Raw genomic sequence first — 18,341 nt, 5'->3', positions numbered from 1 at the left:
TCAGAGTTTGACTTCAGTTTGACCCCATAGCAAAGAGAACAGAATAAATTACAAGTAAAAAGGGCAGAGAAAGCATTACCTTTTACTGTTGTACATCCCTCGTGCCAACCAAACCATTTTTCTTTTTGTCCATGACTATACTTACCCAAAAATCAGCAGTTTCACAGGTCTACTTTTTCTCACTTCAGCTGAGACTCATTTTACCTAAGCTGTGTTGTCCAAAATTTGTTGTCCATATAAGTGGATAATTTTGCCTTTCTCTTAAGCTAATGCAGGAAAAGACAAAATTCGGTTTGCCTTGTTCAAAGCTTCTACCTCTCCATTAATTGTGGAAAGAGACTGGATGGTGAAATGATATCTAGTTCCTAATATTTAGTAGAGTCTCATCTGTTAAGAAATACCCTTTAATGTGCTTATCCTCAGTTAAGGAGATTGTTATTCCTATTTTCTGAATGGGACATCAAGTCATGGAGAGAAAGAGTAACTTTCTCAGACTAACAAATGCTGCTGTATAGACTGTAGAGCAGATGTTTGCAGAAAGCTAATACAAAAAAGACACAGGGAGAGAAAATCTTTTCCAGTATTTGATAATCCAAGAATATAATTATTTTGCAGTGTTTAACCAGCCTCATTTTTCTGTCTAAATCAATTATTTGAGATGGGGCTAGATGTGTGCAAACACATGAAATTCTTCTTTAAACAAAAATTTGTCATCAAAAGGAGGGAAATTGTTGATCCTTGCAAAAAAATCATATTTCTATCTTTTGGTCAAGCAAGGGAAGAATGAATTTTCCATGGACCTGGAAAAAATGTGGAGAGAAAAAAGCCCCGAACAATAAAAAACTGAATACAGGAAATATATCTATAATTTCCTTTACTTTATAATTTTCTTAGCGCATACTTGTCCTGTGTCATGATCCTACTTAAAGAACTGTGACATTTTCTTGATATTAATGATAATGGGTTTAAATAAACACTTTTTTTTTTTTTTTTTTTCCCCCCAGATCTTTGAGGAAGAGCACAGTGTCTTGTACCTGGATCAGGGTGGTGTGCTCGTTGCCATGAAACACACATCTCTGCCAATCAGACACCTCTGGTAATGACTCCATTTGTGCTAAATGTCTGCTGTCCCTCTTTTCAGATGCCAGGAAGTAGGCAGTTAGTATGCAGCCAGTCTTTTACAGCTATAGTCTAGAAAGTATTAGTTAAGATAATGGCAAACAAGTCAGAGAAAGCTAAGAAATCCTGAAAATTACAGTTGATGTAATTATGGCTTGGCCAGATCTGAGCTATTATCAGTGTAATTCCACAACACTCCTGATTTACCACAGCTTGGCTTCTTGGATTTCATTGTTTATAAAATATATAAACATATGATATATGATATATGATATATATCATATATCATATATTATAGAAACATATATATTTATATATATAAATATACAACAATATAAATATATATATGGTTTATGCCTTTGTCTCTAATTAGGTTACCAAAGTATACCTAAATTACTGATGAATTTGCCTTCTATGTGGCAGGCAGCATTTTAAACCAGAATTTTGTCGAATAGATTTGGGGTTATGCAACTGATAATGCCGAAGTGTCCTTGCCAGTTAGCACTCCTGGGTGAGGAGGCTGAGTATAGCTTTGTGCTGTTCTGTATTATTTACTTCCACCACAGTTAGTGTCACATCAGAACCTGAAACACCCAGACCCAACTCTTAGAAATGATGAGTGGTTCCAGGCTTTCACTTGTACACCCCACAGGGAGGATTCCTGGTCTGAAGAAACTGTCATCCTCCAGAAAATTAACCTCAAAATGTTTTATATTGGGGACTCAAAAATCAGATATTCAAAATCACTTGTTTATTTTTTAAAAAATCTTATGCTTAGGCTCTGTTTTACCTTTTGAGAATCAATCTTTGACATAACTACTAGTTTCTACCAGTTAAATACTGGCCATGGGTTAGTGAGTGGTATGATGTCAGATAAGCTTGATCAATGCTCTGATTTATGATGCTTCCCCCCAAAAAAAAGTTATTTAAAGGACTAAAAAATCAGAGTCCAATAAGAGAAGCTGTTTTCCACTTCTCCATAGCAGCTGTAGTGGACTAGACCCCTTGAGTAAAACGAGAGAGTAAGAGAAGAAGACACTAATTCTGCTTTCCCCTGTAGGTTAAGTTTTGATGAAGGGAGATCTTGGAGCAAGTACAGTTTCACATCCCTCCCACTGTTTGTAGATGGAGTTTTAGGGGAGCCTGGAGAGGAAACCCTCATCATGACGTAAGTGAGCATGCCATAATGATGCTGTGGAGGTGAACCACACGTTGCGTTTTGGAACAGTGGCATTTCTGGTTGGGGACCAAACCAAGTATGGATCTGAAGCCAAGAGCGTGCAGTCTTCTGTTGCTAAATCATCAGTTTATTTGTGATACAACTGAGGGATTAGCAACATGGTTCCTTGTAAGCTGCAAACACATTATCACTTAGTTTATCAGCATGAAACCTGACTCCTCAAATTGAATGTGATATAAAGCAGACTTACTGTTGACAGATTAATATTTGGAAGAAAAATGGTTAGGTATTTTTATAACTGTGTTTTTGCTGTTACATTCTTTTTTTTTAAATGGGACATAGATAAGTGAAGACATTCTTTTGTAAAAATGAATGACAAAATGTTGCCTGGATGCTGACTCATGAAAAATTATGTTTAGTTTCAATATGGTATGCCAAGTTCTGCATGATGCATAAATCTGAACTCACTATGCCAGAAACTGTGATATTTTATCCAAGATCAGATTTGTGAAAAACAGAAAGTATTTCTGACTGACCTTCAATAAGCAGAATATGTGGCTTGGAAACTAACCTGAGCTTAAAAAGATGTATGAAGAATGTTCCTTCAGGTTCTGATTTTACTTTGCATGGAAGGGATTCCCAAAGCCTAAAACTCAGATAAAACTCTTGAAGGTATGACTGTCTCCAGCCTCACATCAAGTCTTCTCTTGACTCTTCAAGTTGAGTAATTTTGGAATATTGTCATAAGCGGGAGGATCTTAGTGAGCAGAATAAAAGCTACATGCAATTTTGCAGAGTCTAATAGGGTTATAGACATTTAGCAGGCTAAGTTTCACTTTCACTTTGTCAGTCCAGTGACAATGAGTAGGACTCTCACTCTCAAAGCAATTGATCTCTGTTGGAAATCGTGGTGACCGTACCTCTGTAACTGCCAGAGTTCTTTTTGCTGTATGTTCTTCCTGCTGCATTCTGTAGTGTGTTTGGACATTTCAGCCACCGCTCAGAGTGGCAGCTGGTGAAAGTAGACTACAAGTCCATTTTTGATCGGAGATGTGCGGAAGAGGACTACAGGCCGTGGCAACTCCATAGCCAGGTGAGAAGCGAGGGTGCTGGGATGTGAGCTGAGGTAGCTAATGACCCTAGAGTTCAGGGTCAGCATGATCCAGTATCTCTTCCTGGCAGTTTGGTGTGTCAGCTCATCCCTTACTGGGTGGGTCTGTTCTGTTGCACTGGTGTTGCACTGGTGTGTTGGCCTCAGATCTCAGAGACTCTGAGATCCCTGAAGGATGAGCAGCTGTCTTTTGGGGATCATCCTGTACACAGGAAATTCTGTCAGACTTATGCAGACTTGAACAATACAGCAACAGCAGAAGTGCCTCTGAGGCCTCAACTCCTTCACTCTTACATCTCCCATCCAATTTTCCCATCCTTACCTCCTTTCTCTCCTTCATCCTTCTGTGTCTTCAGAGCCAGTGTCTCAAGACCATTCCAGTTGTTTCATGTTTGTTTCTCCAATTTCTGGCCCTCTCGGCCTCATTCCTTGCTCCCTTGGCTTCATCCCTGTTCTGTCTCCCTCTGCCCTGGGAGTTGGGCGCTTTATTCCCCAATTCATTGGCCCCCCATGCCCTGCCCTGGATGCAGCTGCTGCATCACTCTCTGAGCCGTGGAACTCATGCCCAGCAAGGTGAGGTGCTCTGCACTGTGCCTGCACCTACCAAGCTATGTTTCACAACAGCCTATTTCATCAGGTTAGAATAAAATACGGCCCAAATTCTGTGGTTATATAAACACCACAGGCTCCACTGAAGTCTGGAGCAAAGCACACATTTATATCATCAAAGGTTGTCTTTCTGTATATGTCTTGCTGGGCAAGAATTTAATAATGAATATGAAATGAAAGTAGCTTGACTCAGCCTAGCTGCTCACACAGGGCACAACTCTACACTAAAAATACCAGTTATTACTTAGATCTTTAGATGCTGAAAATCAGTACAGCTTCCTTGGAATTCAAGGAAGCGCAGCATTTTACACCAGTTGCTATTCAGGCCCTTCTGTTTCATGCCATCAGATCATCAAATCAAAGCCATGAAAAAATTTTCAACGATTTTAACAGCATAAAAGGTAATAAGTGAGACTCCACTGTATTTTTGTTCTTTGCTTTCTTGTGCTTGCATAAGCAAAAATACTGAGTATTTTGCAGTATTTCTTTGAGGATGTTGGCTTTGGAGCTTGCAGAACTATTTTTAGGAAGGCTTCTGTGTACTCTTGCCTTTTGAATTCCTTTACACTGAGATTGCAAGGCTGAGGCTTGTTCCCTAGTGAGAAATATTAAGCAGGGTGCTGAGGATAGGAAGTTTTAGCATGTACATAACAAGTCAAACCCCATAAAACCCAACTCATCCATGGGAAGTATTTACATAAACACACATTACTAGTTTCTGCCAAATGAAAATATTCCCAGAGAGGTCAGACCAAAGAAATAAACCCGCTCTGTGCCTCAGATTGCAGAGGAATCAGACCATATTTTCAGTTGCTGTGAAATGGGCCTGTATCAAATGTTCATGGGCTTTGGAACGAATTCAGAGATGAATAAAATACATAAGTAATCTCATATAATTTCTTAGCGTGTATTGGAAAAGTTGATTTAGTTTCAGTTAGAGCTTCAGTAGCTTTAATTAACTCCAGTGTACTGAGATGGTATTTGGCTTCCCATCCTCTTCCCTTGAGTAACACCTCCTGTTGCACAGGCTCGGAAAAGCCGGGTGACACGAAGAAATGGTGGTGGGCGTCAAAGAAATATTTCTGGCTTTGTTTCCAGGGAGAAGCCTGCATCATGGGAGCAAAAAGGATCTACAGGAAGCGCAAGTCAGAGAAGAAATGCATGCAAGGGAAGTACGCTGGGGCTATGACCTCGGAGCCGTGCGTGTGCACAGAGGCAGACTTTGACTGGTGAGCAAAGAGCAGAAGGTCGGGGTGCTCTCACACAGCACCACGGGGGTCCTTACAGAGGCTGTAGGCTTGCAGAGAGTAGAAATTCATGAACATGCAGGTATTGAAATAGGCTGCTCCCCGATAGGCTGCTCCTTCTCCTAAGAGACGGAAGGGTGGAATAGGTATTGGTGATCTCCTGAGGCTCCCACAAAGTCGATGCTGAGCAGACCATTTTCCAGGTCATAGCTCTGTGCACCAGTAAGAAAACAGGTGAGTTTAGGACATCTAACCTTAGAATGACCAAAGGTGGCTGAGAGGAGTCTGAAGACATATAACAGCATTGTGGGGGAAAAAAAAATCTTAATGCATACACACACACACATATATATATATGAGTAAAATAAATATATGCATATGCAAAGTATGCCTTCATCTTCTAGAATCAACTATCTAAGAAATTCCTGGGTCATTTGTTGCACCTGGACCATCATGTTTGACAGTATCCAGCAGATATTGCCTTCATGATTTCAGTTAATCTCCTTCTGAAGCCTTTTCTTCTCTGATGTTTGCTATGGGAAATAGAGTCCATTGGTGAGTTATGCATGGTGTGATAAAATCTTCAGCTGCTGCTTTCACTTCAATATTACTGCTGACTCACAGCAGTTTGCACAAAAAAGGCAGGGAACCACTTTATTGAAATCTCCTTCTTACCTCTTTTCTCCAAGTCTGCAAGTTCTCACTATCTTGGTTGAGAGAAATGTTGGGTCTTTGGCAGTGATGATAAACTCCCTTTGTGCCTCACCCACCCAGATCTATATCCTGTTACTAATTAAACCCAAATCTCATAAATACAGAACAGTTCTTCTGTATAAAACCAAAGAATTGCAGGAGGCTTTTATATTGTGTTAAACTAAGTCAATTTTCTTGCTTCAAACAATAACCGTTATGAACGTATTTTGGCACAGATTCTGTCAATAGGGTTTCTTGATGATTTCCTCGTTTTCCATTTAGTTTTTTTGTAGGGAGAAAATCTGTGTGTAGTTCATCATTTAGGTGTCCAAAGCTCCTGGATTTCAATAATTTAATATTTCCCTAGTAATGTGAAAAAGGTAACACCCAAACTGAAAACCCCAAACCATCATTAAAAGCAAGGAAATTCCCTGAAAATTTTAACCCTCGAATAGGGCAGGCAGTACAATGCTGAGCCAACCTCATGGCCTTATAAAATAGATAATGCAATTGACTCACAGTCAGCCCATTAGTGTTTAAATCCCTGGCACTTGTAAGGGACGCACATACCTGAAACTTCTGATAAAAGAATGCTTTCCTTCCAGCACTTCTCTCTGACAATGAATATATTTATTTCATTAAAATTGACTGTGTGGTTTGTCACTCTAAAACTTTGTTGCTAGGTACAGAACAAAAGTACCACAGTGGCGTTTGCTGGTAGAAACATGCTTTTATTTCTTTAATGTTCACCACAATGAAACTTTCTCCAAAGGCTCTGCTGGGCTGTGGGAGAATGTCTAAGAGAAAGCTTGGATGATTGGGCATGTACAACAGGTGCTAACAGTTCACATGCATGAACAAGACACCTCACATCTGCTGGAAGAGGCAGAATTAGGACCTTTCTGACCAAGAAGGACCTTTCTCCTTCTGATGGAATCAGTTTTGGTTTAGACCAGACCGTTGTGATCCCCTCTAGTTCTCTCTGAGCTCAAGTTATTCCTACAGTCCTCAGACCTGGATTTCTACTTCATCCATTTCAGCTTCCTTCCCTACTGTCTCTGATGAAAAATGACTGAAATACTGCTTTAAGCATCCAGTTCAGAAGCTTTTACCGTCAATACTCCTCAGAAGCATGATTTTACATAGATGTGCCAGAGAAGTACAGAAAAGCAGGAGAAAAAAAAAAAAAAGGCAACAAAAAAAGCAACTCTGTCTGCTAAGAAAGGCAAAGCTGCTGCTTCACCTCTGTAACTTTCAGTGCCTGTCTTGTTGAACTCTGCATGATGCTTCACTGCTAATTCATCCTGCAGAAGTTGGAGGGAGATTTGGAGGAAATCAGGGAATGAATTCTTGCTGTGGAAGGGTGCCCTCTGTGGAGATCTTCGCTTTTCAGGAAGCAAAAATCACTTTCATCATCTTCACCCATGACATTTTAGTACTTTTGAATTCTCTCTCTCTTTTTTTTTTTTATTTTTTTTTTTTTTTTTTTTTAATTTTTATTTTATTTTATTTTTATTATTTTTTTCCCCTGGGCAGGGCTCTTAATTGAAGAGCTTGAAAGGGGAATGTATTCCCCAGACAGGGAGAAGCTTCTTAGCTGCCCACATCTGATTTTTCAATATTAAAATAAATTGGACAGCTTTTTATATTTTCAGTGGTTACAGAACTCAGGTTGAACAGAGTTGAAGAAAACAATGATCCCTATCATCATGCTGTCATTGCTGTTTAAATTTATATGGAGAAATTTTATTATCCAACCTTGTCAGAGATCGGAGTAAAAATTGTATCTCTGTGGTCAGGTAAAGTAAGAAAAAGTGTTATTGCTGTTAATCCTGCAAGTCTTTCTATATCAGTTCAGGGGAAAAACACCAGTTATAAAAGACACAAAGATTATCTAATGTTTTTTGGGTTTTTTTTCTCCTTATATTATCACAGAACTCCAGATTAATTTTAAACCTGTGTGCAGGCTGTTGGTACTCCTTTCTCAGGGAGAAGGGCACATTTGTTTATTGTTTTGCCCAACAAAACCGAGTGGCATTAGAAGTGTCTGCGGCTCCTCCAGCCCTGGCAGCAGAGCCCTCTGTCCGGGCTGGCAGCCGGAGGGCTCCCCGTGCAGGGAATGAGGCTGGCAGCCAGAGGGCAACCGCGCTTCAGGAATGGGGACAGGGATGCTCAGGGGCCCTCGGCAAGGCTGTCCTAGCAACGGCCTAGAAACGAGCATCTCCTTCTTCATTTAATTGATTTGGGTGAATGGATGACACCGTTACTTGGGTGTTATTAAAGCATTCATTTACCCGGTTGCTGCGCGTTGTGTTCCTTCCTGCAGTCTGAGCGTTATTACAGCGATATCTCTTCAGCAGAAACACCTCCTAGACACAGATGGAAACCTTTGGTGGTGTTCATCCTTCAGCCACCTGTCTCCCAGGTCCTTTAATAGGAGCTTTGAGTGAAGTGTCTCACTGTCAGTCCTCCCTCTGAACCCACTGTCATTAATGCTGACAGCTTCTTCTATCAGTATTCCCATACCTCACACCTTCACGGGAAGCGTGAGCCTGTTGGTACTGGTGCTAGTGGTTTTGGATAGCCAGAGAGGCACAAAGGTACCTTACTGCAACTGGGAATTAGGTCTATTTATGTATTTCACAGATGATATCAGCAAGGATCTGGCTGGCTCTTTTTATATTCTCTGGCACTCAAATTACAGCCCTGCCTGCTGGGGTTACTTCCTATGCTAAAACATCAGAGTCCTGCATCAGGAGAAACTGTTCTGACAAACCCCAGGGAGGCAGGGCACAGACACTGAGTGTGGTTAGATTCTGCTGGCGCTGTGTGTCACCAGCCATCAGTTCAGATCATGCAGGTGCCAGTTCTGAAATACACCTACCTCTGCACCCTTCAATTATGGGCCAGGTTAGCTAACAAATAGTAATTTAGAATGAATTTTTAGTTCATTTTGAGTGCTTGTGGAAAATGCAGATTCACTATGCAAAATCTCTACAGTGGATCTCTGCACCTTAAAGGGCCTGGATATCTACTGGGCATGGATTTACTGGAAAGATCTGGGGATTTTAGGTTCCATATTAACCCAGTATGTGATGCAATTATATCTGTACATCTTTGTAGATCCACAGTTCAGATTGTAGCTGAATCCATCCCTCTCTGAGTTAAATCCCATGTCAGGTCCTGCAGAACTGGGGAACGAGCACAGCTCCCCACTAACTCAAATCTATGCTTGAATCAAGGTTAATTATTTAGATGATGGTATTAAGTGAATAAAAAGGTAGTGAGACTTTTCCAGTGCTGTGGTCACAGTTATTTTTTTCCCACCAGGGCTTTGGAAACTGCACAAAAAAAGGTGAATGTTTTCAGAGATGGCTCAATTCCACCCCATTTAATGTCCAAAATGTTTGGAAAGCACAGCATGCAAAAACACAAAGAGCGTTGTTATCTTCTGGTATAGCCAACCTTAAGGTGAAGCTGTTAGTCTTAAGGAATTTCCATGATTCCATGCTAAGTCATATCTTGATTTTTAGAAGCTGTGAACATGGCAATCACTCATCACGTTATTTCTATATCTCAGAGCAGTAAGATTTTAATAATTTCATATGAATTAACTGTTCTTCCAAACAGTATGTTTGTCAGGTCTCTTTTCAAATTGCAAACTTCCTTAGGAGATTTCTTTAAGTATTACCTATGCTGAAAATGACATCAGGAAAAGGTATTTATCATGAGCATTGAGCAGAGATACAAAACATCTGGAATGAATTTGTATCTAATTACAGGAAAGAACTTGCAGTTCTACTTGACTAAGACAAATAGGATTCCAGTTTAAACCAGTAAAAGGGCAAATCCATAATCAGTGAGAGCCACAAGACAGTCTGCTTCATACTGATAAAGCAATCCCTGATGGCAAATGTTCCACTCCTTTTTAGGAGATACATTATCTGTGTCACCTGAGCTCTTTTCAGGCAGGCACAAAATATCATCAATCTATGCAAATTCCAATTCCCAGTTCCCAGGCAATGACTCGGGGAGCTGATTGCAGGCAGAGGCTGATGCCTTCCCCATCTCCAGACTTTGCTGTACTGGCTCGTGCTCTGGACATCCAATTGATGGTAATGCTTCTTGATTGCCACAAAGCCTGTTGTGCCAAATTGTAGGCAGCAATTTGTTGTCAGCATCAGTGTTCTGCGTGCAGCAGCCTGTAGCCAAGGAATTCATTAGATTCCAAGACTGCAGAGGTGAACGGGCGGCTGCTGCATCTGTGGAGGGATATGGAGCAGCAATTCATGTCATTTGCTGGGATGATATTTCTGTAGGGCCTTAATGAGCCAGATGATTTGCAAGCCTGAAAACAACACTGTGAAACTTCTGTGCTTGTAACTGTTTCTGCTGTGGAAAATCATAGGATTTCCTTCCCTTGACTTTGAGAAGTATGATCCAAGTACAGTCAAAACTAGTCCCAGATTCACAGGTAGGAATAGGAACCAAAATAGTAGCTTGGATCCAGACATGTGCATAGTAAGAAAGCCCAGACTACTGCATCAAATTGGATTGTGAGTACTGATCCCCTCTGAGGCAGATTTCACTGTTTTGTTTCACCCGATTACAGAACACTGTGTGTGTACAGTGTTACAGTGTTTTAATTAGAGTCGCACACGATAACTTAGGAATACAGTGCTGCAGAGTGTTTATAAATGAATTACAAAAATACGGGAGTCCCATTTGTGTGTAAATATTTGTTTTCTCCAAGCAAATCAGAATGGTGTTCTTCATTACAAAGTGTATTCTGCAACTATAGTGTTCTTATTCCAACAAGGATGATTACAGAAGCACATGGCAGTGGGAGAATTGGCTGGCTGATGCTTCCAAAGCAATTTAGCGGCACTGAGTTGCAACCATTTGAGTAAACAGATTGATGAAAATTCAGTCAAAAAAAATGAGGAAAAGACGGTTTAGGTCATCTACTTCATTGCTGTTTCCTGGAGTATGTTCTCAGTTACTTGTTGTAGATACCCCAAGCACCATAGCTGCCAAAAATGTTCCTTTGAAACAGTCACGCAGTCTAGTATTTGTTTAGTTTTCTCAAGTGATATGCAGCGTTAATTTTCTTTTGCTTAATGTCATCTTTTTAATCTTGCCACTTTAAGATTGCCTCAAAACATTTTTTTTTTCTTTTTTCTTTATTCAGGGGAAAATAGTTGAAGCAGAAGTAAAAAGTAGTGACTGAATTATTTTCTATGTCTTTTCTTGATAACCAGTACAAAAATCTTATCAAAGATAAATCGAAACATATTATCTCCTTTTTACTTCTTTGTCTTAGACCAGTACCAAACTTCTTAATATTGTTTACTAGTCACTCACTACATTTTTTCTAAGTCATCATGCTTTTTCAAGACTCTTAAAGTCTTCATTAACACTCTTCTTGTTGTTAATATTTTTCTGTAATGTCTCTCTTGTTGATGATCTGGTAGGTCTCACCCTGGCCATGGACTGATGGCTGTCTTGTGACAGCTCTGGGAGGGGCTGGAGCAGGGGCTCCACTAACTCTGATCAGCTTGTTGGGGGTTCATCCATCTACTGTTTTTTTCTCTCTGCTTCTTTACCTACATGTACAAATATGAGCCTTTAATCACATAATCTAACTCTGCCCTAATCCTCTTTTCTTGGAAAATCTGGCTACTTGATACCAAGACATTAAATATAATAAGTAAAAAATACTTTGCAGAATAGTACCATTTTAAGATCAAGGATTGTGTTGCACCTGGAATATTGTAATGGAGTTGGTGGATTCTCTGTAGCGGTTCTCAGAAACAACATCCCATTACTTCTCCATTATGAGCTATGGAGAAGGCTCAGTAAAAGGAGTAAGAGTGATTATCCAGCCAAGCAGTCCTCATTACTCAACGGCTGGAAAGCAAACCCACATGTGAATGGAATACTGATTAAAGAGGTTTTCTGTTTGTTGGGTTTGTATTTTTTTTCCTGAAATAACATTTTTTATAGAGTCTTTGTTTACTTGGAATCAGAAACAATTTGAAATATTTTTTAGTGAAACCAAAGAAAATTTAGTCATAGCTAAACTCAAATTGTGACAAAAGATTAAAGTTTGACTCGTTGTTTCTTACATGTGATTTTTGGAAGCATTTCCTCTTCCAAACAAAAAGAGAATTGAAGATCACAGAATTCTTTTCCATTACGGAATATGCTGTTAATGCCTTCAGGCAAGAGCTCTCTCAAGGCTGTAAATTTTCCTCTACATCCTGTGTGATTGAGTTTCCAAATGCAATTATCTTTTTAGCCCTTCAGTTTTCTAAGATATGACTGAGACAGTGGTGATTTAACTTAGCTTAGATTTCTGGGTTGGGTGGGTTTTTTTTGTTTTTTTGGTTTTTTTTTTTGGGGGGGGGGGTGTTGTTTGTTTTGGTTTGGTTTTGTTTTGTTTTTCTTTGGTTTGGGTTTTTTGTATTTTTTTAAATATATTTGACACTAGATTTGATCCTGAGAGATACTGTTAGTCTGTGAAGAGAGAACAATTGATGCAATATCCATAAACCACCTGCTCTGGTTCTTCTTTTTTAAACTGGGATTTATGCAAGATGAATACCCCAATTAAAAAAGCTGAAAGGGAATGAAGAATCTGTTCTATCAGTAAAAATAAAATCAAGAATCCTAGTAAATGGAGAAAAATCAAAACTTGTATGAGTAGTAGAGAGCACGAGCTAATACTGTGTTTGTTCTTTTGAGGTTTTATGTGATGGTTTCTTTTAATGTTTCAACAGTGATTATGGTTATGAACGCCACAGCAATGGCCAGTGCTTACCGGCATTTTGGTATAACCCATCCTCCTTGTCAAAAGATTGCAGCCTTGGACAAAGTTACCTCAACAGCACCGGGTAAGTGGCTCAACAGGCTTTATGGAGCTGGAGCACCCCTACAGATTTAACCCAATGACAACTACAGATCACACCTGCTGTAGATGTGTCAGAGCTGGCTTGGGACGCCTTGGGACACAAGCCCTTGGGACACCTTCATCACTACCTTTGTTGGGTTGCACATCTGTCACTCCAGATCTCCATCATCTGTGGCCCAGGCTTTTCTTTGAAAGATGATGCCTTAAAAAAACTTGAGGGGAGACTGTAAGGCCAAATAATGAATGTTTCTGAAAAGACTCCTCTTAAAATCCTGTGAGATCAGGTGAGGCAGAAACACTGGAAGATAAACTAGTGGAGAGAGATGGAACTCACGTACATATGGAGTGATAGATGGGCAGCTAGCCCGAATGCTGGCTATTCTTTGGCCCTCTTGGAAGTCAGTGGAAGATGAAGTTTAAGTTAAGATCCTGGCAGACTTAATTTACAATGCAAGTGATTAAAACAACCCAAGCTGTGTTTGGAGGGTTTGTGCACTGAAAGATGGGCAGAATTTGCTTTTTGCTTCAATTCTTAATGTTCTAGCCCTTGAGGGTGACATCTTAAGAGACACTTGCCTCACAGCTAATGAGAAATGGAGAACATGTGAGAAAAGTTTTTAAACTTTGCCCTACAGTGTAATAATTGGATACAATGCCATATTGTATGTGTATATAATTTATTCATAACTTTATAGTTATTTAACTCATAACATAATTTTATGGTTTGGGCAATTTGTGGTACTGAAACTCACGGAGGTCCGAGCCCAGATGATCAGACCCCTTTGAGTTTCCTTGGGACTCTGCCCTGATGGCGACTTGATAGAGAGAGGCAGCCTTAATCCAATTGTCCAGAAACAGGATTTAATAATGCCAAAATAACAAACAATAAGGCATCCACTCTATATGGAGTGAACTATAAAAAGGGAGTAACAAGGGGCCAAAGGCAAGAGGCCATACAGGGGTATTTATGCCTCCTGGTGTGGGGAGGAGTTACGGCCGGGCCTGAGGGAAGGGTCCAATAGCGGAGAACTATTAGGAATAATAAAATTCCTGCACCAAAAATCAACCTATGGTAATACAAAGAGCAAGGAACTTTCTAGTAACAATTTGCATGCTTGAACTGAGGGAGCATGTGAGTAAGCCTCTTGCTTACTGTACTTAGAAAGGCATTTCCCTGGGCATCAAACAGGGGTTTTCTTCTTCCCTGGGGAAACCACTCTACACGGTACCTTACATGATATCAAGATACTCTGCAGGAAATTATCACATGCCATTAATGACAGTATGAGCTCCTGGTGTCTTGGGCACATGAGGAACGCTTGGCTGAGACAAATGCTGAAACACATTTGGGAATCTTTGTTTTCTAACAATCTCCATAGTCTAAAGGAACCCGTTGGCAGCTTACCCCGCCGTGCTCCTTGTCAGCACCTGGCACGGGTGTCCCCGTCCCTTTGCAGGTACCGGAAGGTGGTTTCCAACAACTGCACGGACGGGGTGCGCGAGAGGTACACGGCCAAGCCCCAGCAGTGCCCGGGCAAAGCCCCGCAGGGCCTCCGCATCGTCACGGCCGACGGCCGGCTCACGGCCGAGCAGGGCCACAACGTCACCTTCCTGGTGCAGCTGGAGGAGGTAGGCTCTGCTCCGCGCCGCGGCCCGGGCCCGCGCGTCCGTCGAGCGCGAGTCGTGTGCCGGGAGAGGTTCGCGAAGAGACAGGTGGTGTAAAGTCAGTCACGGCCAGGATGTAGCTGGGTGGAGTTGGCTCCGAAAGGTGAAAGGGCTGTCGCGGTATTGTGGTGCCCAGGGTAATGTCTGGGAGAAGTTGTTGGAAACTGGGAATTGGTTTATTTTGGAGAACTGAGGGGTGCGGGTTTGAATGCTGATTCCCCCACCCTTAGCTGTGTGTTTTTGCTTCCTGCTGTTTTTTGAAACTGAATTTCCAAATTTATTTTCCACTGACTTTAAACCAGAGATGACAAATAGTACACAGCTGGGTCCCCATCACATAAGTTGGTGTATATTGTTCAGGCATTTATGGGTGAAATCTCAAGATATCCTCAGCAGGATTAAGTCTGAAATTTATTGCTATTGTGAAGAAGATTCAGGCTCTGGTCTGTGTTTTTGTTATATCTGTAACTTAACTTGGTATTTCATTATTCTGCTCCCTCCATTCCTGAATCCGTAGAAAAAAGTATTTAATTCTTTTCACTTCTTTTTCATATTTAGCACTTCTAAATCTGTGTTTAACTGCAGGTGCACAAGCAGGAACTTTCACAAAGTAGCAGCCTTGTCTTTTTCCCTAATCTAAATTGATTTCTTTAAACTTCTATGCCTTTTCCTCTATTACTGGCCAATAAATCCTAAAACAAGTATGCTTTAACCCTAAGGGACAATGAACATCCCTTTTTAGTCTAGATTATAGTTTAGACTATTTAAGGAAATTACTTCTGACCTCTCCATAGTAAATGTCATCTGTGAGGAATTTTTTTTTTTTTTTTTTACATCTCTATTATTGGTGCTTTCCCCAGCAAACAGGGGTCCTGATTTGTAAAGGCAATGCCATATGAGAAATTATATCTAACCTGAAGCCGTTTTTGACCTGAATGTTTATTTTCTCCAAAATATGGTCACTTTATTTCAGTACTGACAGTCATGCAGCATTTCTACTGTGATGCTGTAATTACAGTGTGAACATATAATTTCTTCTGGTTAAATTATTGATTACTCCATTTAAAGATGCAAAGGAAAAGGTCCAAAACAAGAGTCCAGACTTAAAAAAAAAAAACAAAACAAAAGGAAGTGCACTTTGAATCACCTTTCTCTTCTGAGCAAAGTTTTAAAACAGACTGGGAGAAGGAGGTGGAAAATCTGAATGCTCAGTCACAAAACTATCAAAGAATTATGCCAATAGTCAGAGGGAGTGAGAATCACTCACAGTATGGGAAACTCAGGACAGATGTCCTGCTCTTTCTTCTGTGAGTGTATCTCTCACATATCATGTAAGAGAGCCCTGACCACTCTGTCTTACAGGGAGCTGCTGTGCATTGTTCTATCTCTTTTGTTGTTTCTGATCTTTTTTGGCAGCTCTGCTTCAGTGTGCACCAGAGTCTGGAAGCAACACCTTCTCCAGTATGAGATGGTGCCTCTCATGCTGGGTGTCAAGCAGTAGAGAACAGATGTGTTGATGAGTGAGTGAGTCAGTTCTGAGGAGATCTAAAGGGAGCTCTTCATCCACTGTATCTGATAAGGAAGAGGTTAGGAATCGCTCTGAGGGCTGAGGCAGTATTGATCAGCCTCCAGCCTTTCCAATTACTCTCCCTCTTAGATGAATCTTGACCTCTTGCTCCTAGATTTGTCAACTTAAAGAGGAACCAACAAAACCTTTGGGCGAATTTTACCCAGTCTGGCAATGACTTTGTGTTGGTGTTGCAGCAAAAGAAATATTCAACAAAGAGGAATATTTGCCCAGTTATATGCAAGCTGTAGGGGAATAAAATGTACTTGAAGCAGCAAAACTGTGTGTAGACTAAACCACTTACCAATTTAACAGTTTCAGTGACAAAACACCACCACTCACTAGAAAAGTTATTTAACTGATCAAAAGAATAAGCATCCTTTTATAAAATGGATATTGATGTCACAGACTTGAGGTTGAAAGGGATCTCTGGAGATTGTTTAATCCAACCCCACTTCTCACAGGGAAGTTCCTTTCCCTTGCATACAAGGCAGAGGTATCACAAGACAAGAATTTGCCGATTTCTATTTACTCCTGCCCTGCACAGGTATATAGCACAGTACAATCCAGGATGTTCAGTTTCCAAAAAAATCTGTGCCACTCCCTTTTTACGGAGGGGAAGGTATCAGGAAAGGGCTGGATATGTCACCTTGCACATCTTTTCCCCTAACAACATGTGAAAAAAGTGTGTCCTATTCAACCCTTGCCCCTTGGAGTGATGGACAATATTTTAGAGTGCTACACTCTGGTGAGGACTCCTCCTTTAATGTGAGTGACAGCTGATATCTTTTAGGGTGTGAAAAAGCAATGGCCTTTCTTTTTACATCTTAACATTTCCTGTATCCCTCTGAGACAGTTTCTTTGAAGCCTTCAAATCTGCAGAGCTGTTTCATACACTGCAGCCTCACGGCTCTCCTTTTTCATGCCCATGTTCCACTTGATCTGCAGGGAAAAAAAAAAAAAAAAAAAAAAAAAAAAAAGCTGGTGAGCCAAGGTACAAGAGTTTGTTTGAGATTTGTACTCTTGTTATCTTTCTAGAGCTGTCTGCTCCATCTAAGAATCCACCTGGGTTTGAAAAGAGGAACAAACTACAGAAGCAGGTTCACTGGAGGCTCTGAAAATTCACTGCATCTCTGTAGTGGAGCAGATTGCTAAGAGGGCAGGGAGAGACAAATGGCAGCAGTAAAAAGCTGATGTTTTCACTCAGATGTGGCATTCAGGGGCAGGAACCAAAGCACAGTGGTTCCTTGTAGAGCCTGGTTGTGCCTGTGGTGATGCTGAGAGCCACAACTGTTCATTCTGACAAAAACACAATGTGAGCAAAAGATGCCCCAAGAGAAACAAAGGCAAAGCATTCAAAAGTGTTCTGCTATTGAAGAAGACACAAAAGAAAATCATCACTGAAGTCTTTGCAAGTGGAGAGAGGGCAGGAACCAAACCCAGGAGCACACTGAGCATTGCTGATTTCTGAGAGCTGGGATTCTGGCCCAGTTTCTCTAACCCTGACTCACATGAAATTTTCCTGTGAAGCATTTATATCTGGCAGCATATAAATATCATTAAAAGCAAGCCCAACCAACAGATCATATTTAAATCATCTGAATGTAAGAATTCTTTAGGTCTTTAGGTCTGAGTCTCCTGTCACCTTTTAGAATTTCTGTATGACTTCCTCTGAACTGCTTGCAAGGTCACCTTTTGCTTAATATTTATGGTTCCATTATTGGAAAGGTTTGGGCAAGTTATTTGTCCAATTAATCTGGGTATAATCATCATGATGTTTTCAGTGGGTGACAATAGCCAGGAATCATCAATATTGCCTTTACTGTCATGTGTTGTATTTTATGGAGTGTTTTGGAAGCGTTTAATAAGCAAAGCATCGTACTTAAGCTGGGAATTTTGCTCTCAAATTCTCTTAAATTTCATGAGATAAACAGAATGCCAACAGCATTTTTGTCATTGTGTGACAACACATGAGAAAAGTAGCTCTGCTTAAAAGCTAATTTTTCATTGCCTAAACATGCTGCGAGTTTAAAGGTTAGTCCTTTGCCCTGGCCTGGGCTACGTGCAGAGAGCCAGGGTTGGTACCTCTCACACTGCAGCATTCAACAAGAGTCATTTTTTGGCCTAAAAACCTGAATCCTTGCTTTATTTTTGGACAGCTGCAGAAGAAAACCAAAATGCGAAGTTACGAAGGCACTTCTCCTACTTAAGTTATTCAGCCCAGTGTCCTTGACATG

At 40.6% G+C, this 18,341-nt stretch overlaps 1 protein-coding gene across 5 annotated transcripts in view; it reads left to right on the top strand.

Moving 5' to 3' along the window:
• Positions 1 to 18,341, top strand: part of LOC120755975 (VPS10 domain-containing receptor SorCS1-like) — a 268,145-nt gene that overhangs the window by 218,215 nt on the left and 31,589 nt on the right. For 4 of the 5 annotated variants that reach the window (XM_040071624.2, XM_040071619.2, XM_040071622.2 and 1 more), the window contains exons 13-18: positions 1,005 to 1,096; positions 2,180 to 2,287; positions 3,275 to 3,392; positions 5,118 to 5,248; positions 12,742 to 12,855; positions 14,330 to 14,501. In XM_040071624.2, coding sequence (XP_039927558.1) covers positions 1,005 to 1,096; positions 2,180 to 2,287; positions 3,275 to 3,392; positions 5,118 to 5,248; positions 12,742 to 12,855; positions 14,330 to 14,501 — 735 coding nt within the window. The remainder of the gene's footprint in view (positions 1 to 1,004; positions 1,097 to 2,179; positions 2,288 to 3,274; positions 3,393 to 5,117; positions 5,249 to 12,741; positions 12,856 to 14,329; positions 14,502 to 18,341) is intronic. The other variant, XM_040071621.2, reaches the window with a different exon arrangement.

This window comes from Hirundo rustica, chromosome 8 (genome assembly GCF_015227805.2).
Source record: "Hirundo rustica isolate bHirRus1 chromosome 8, bHirRus1.pri.v3, whole genome shotgun sequence".
Lineage (NCBI taxonomy): Eukaryota > Metazoa > Chordata > Aves > Passeriformes > Hirundinidae > Hirundo > Hirundo rustica.
This window is presented reverse-complemented; position numbering and strand designations above follow the sequence as displayed.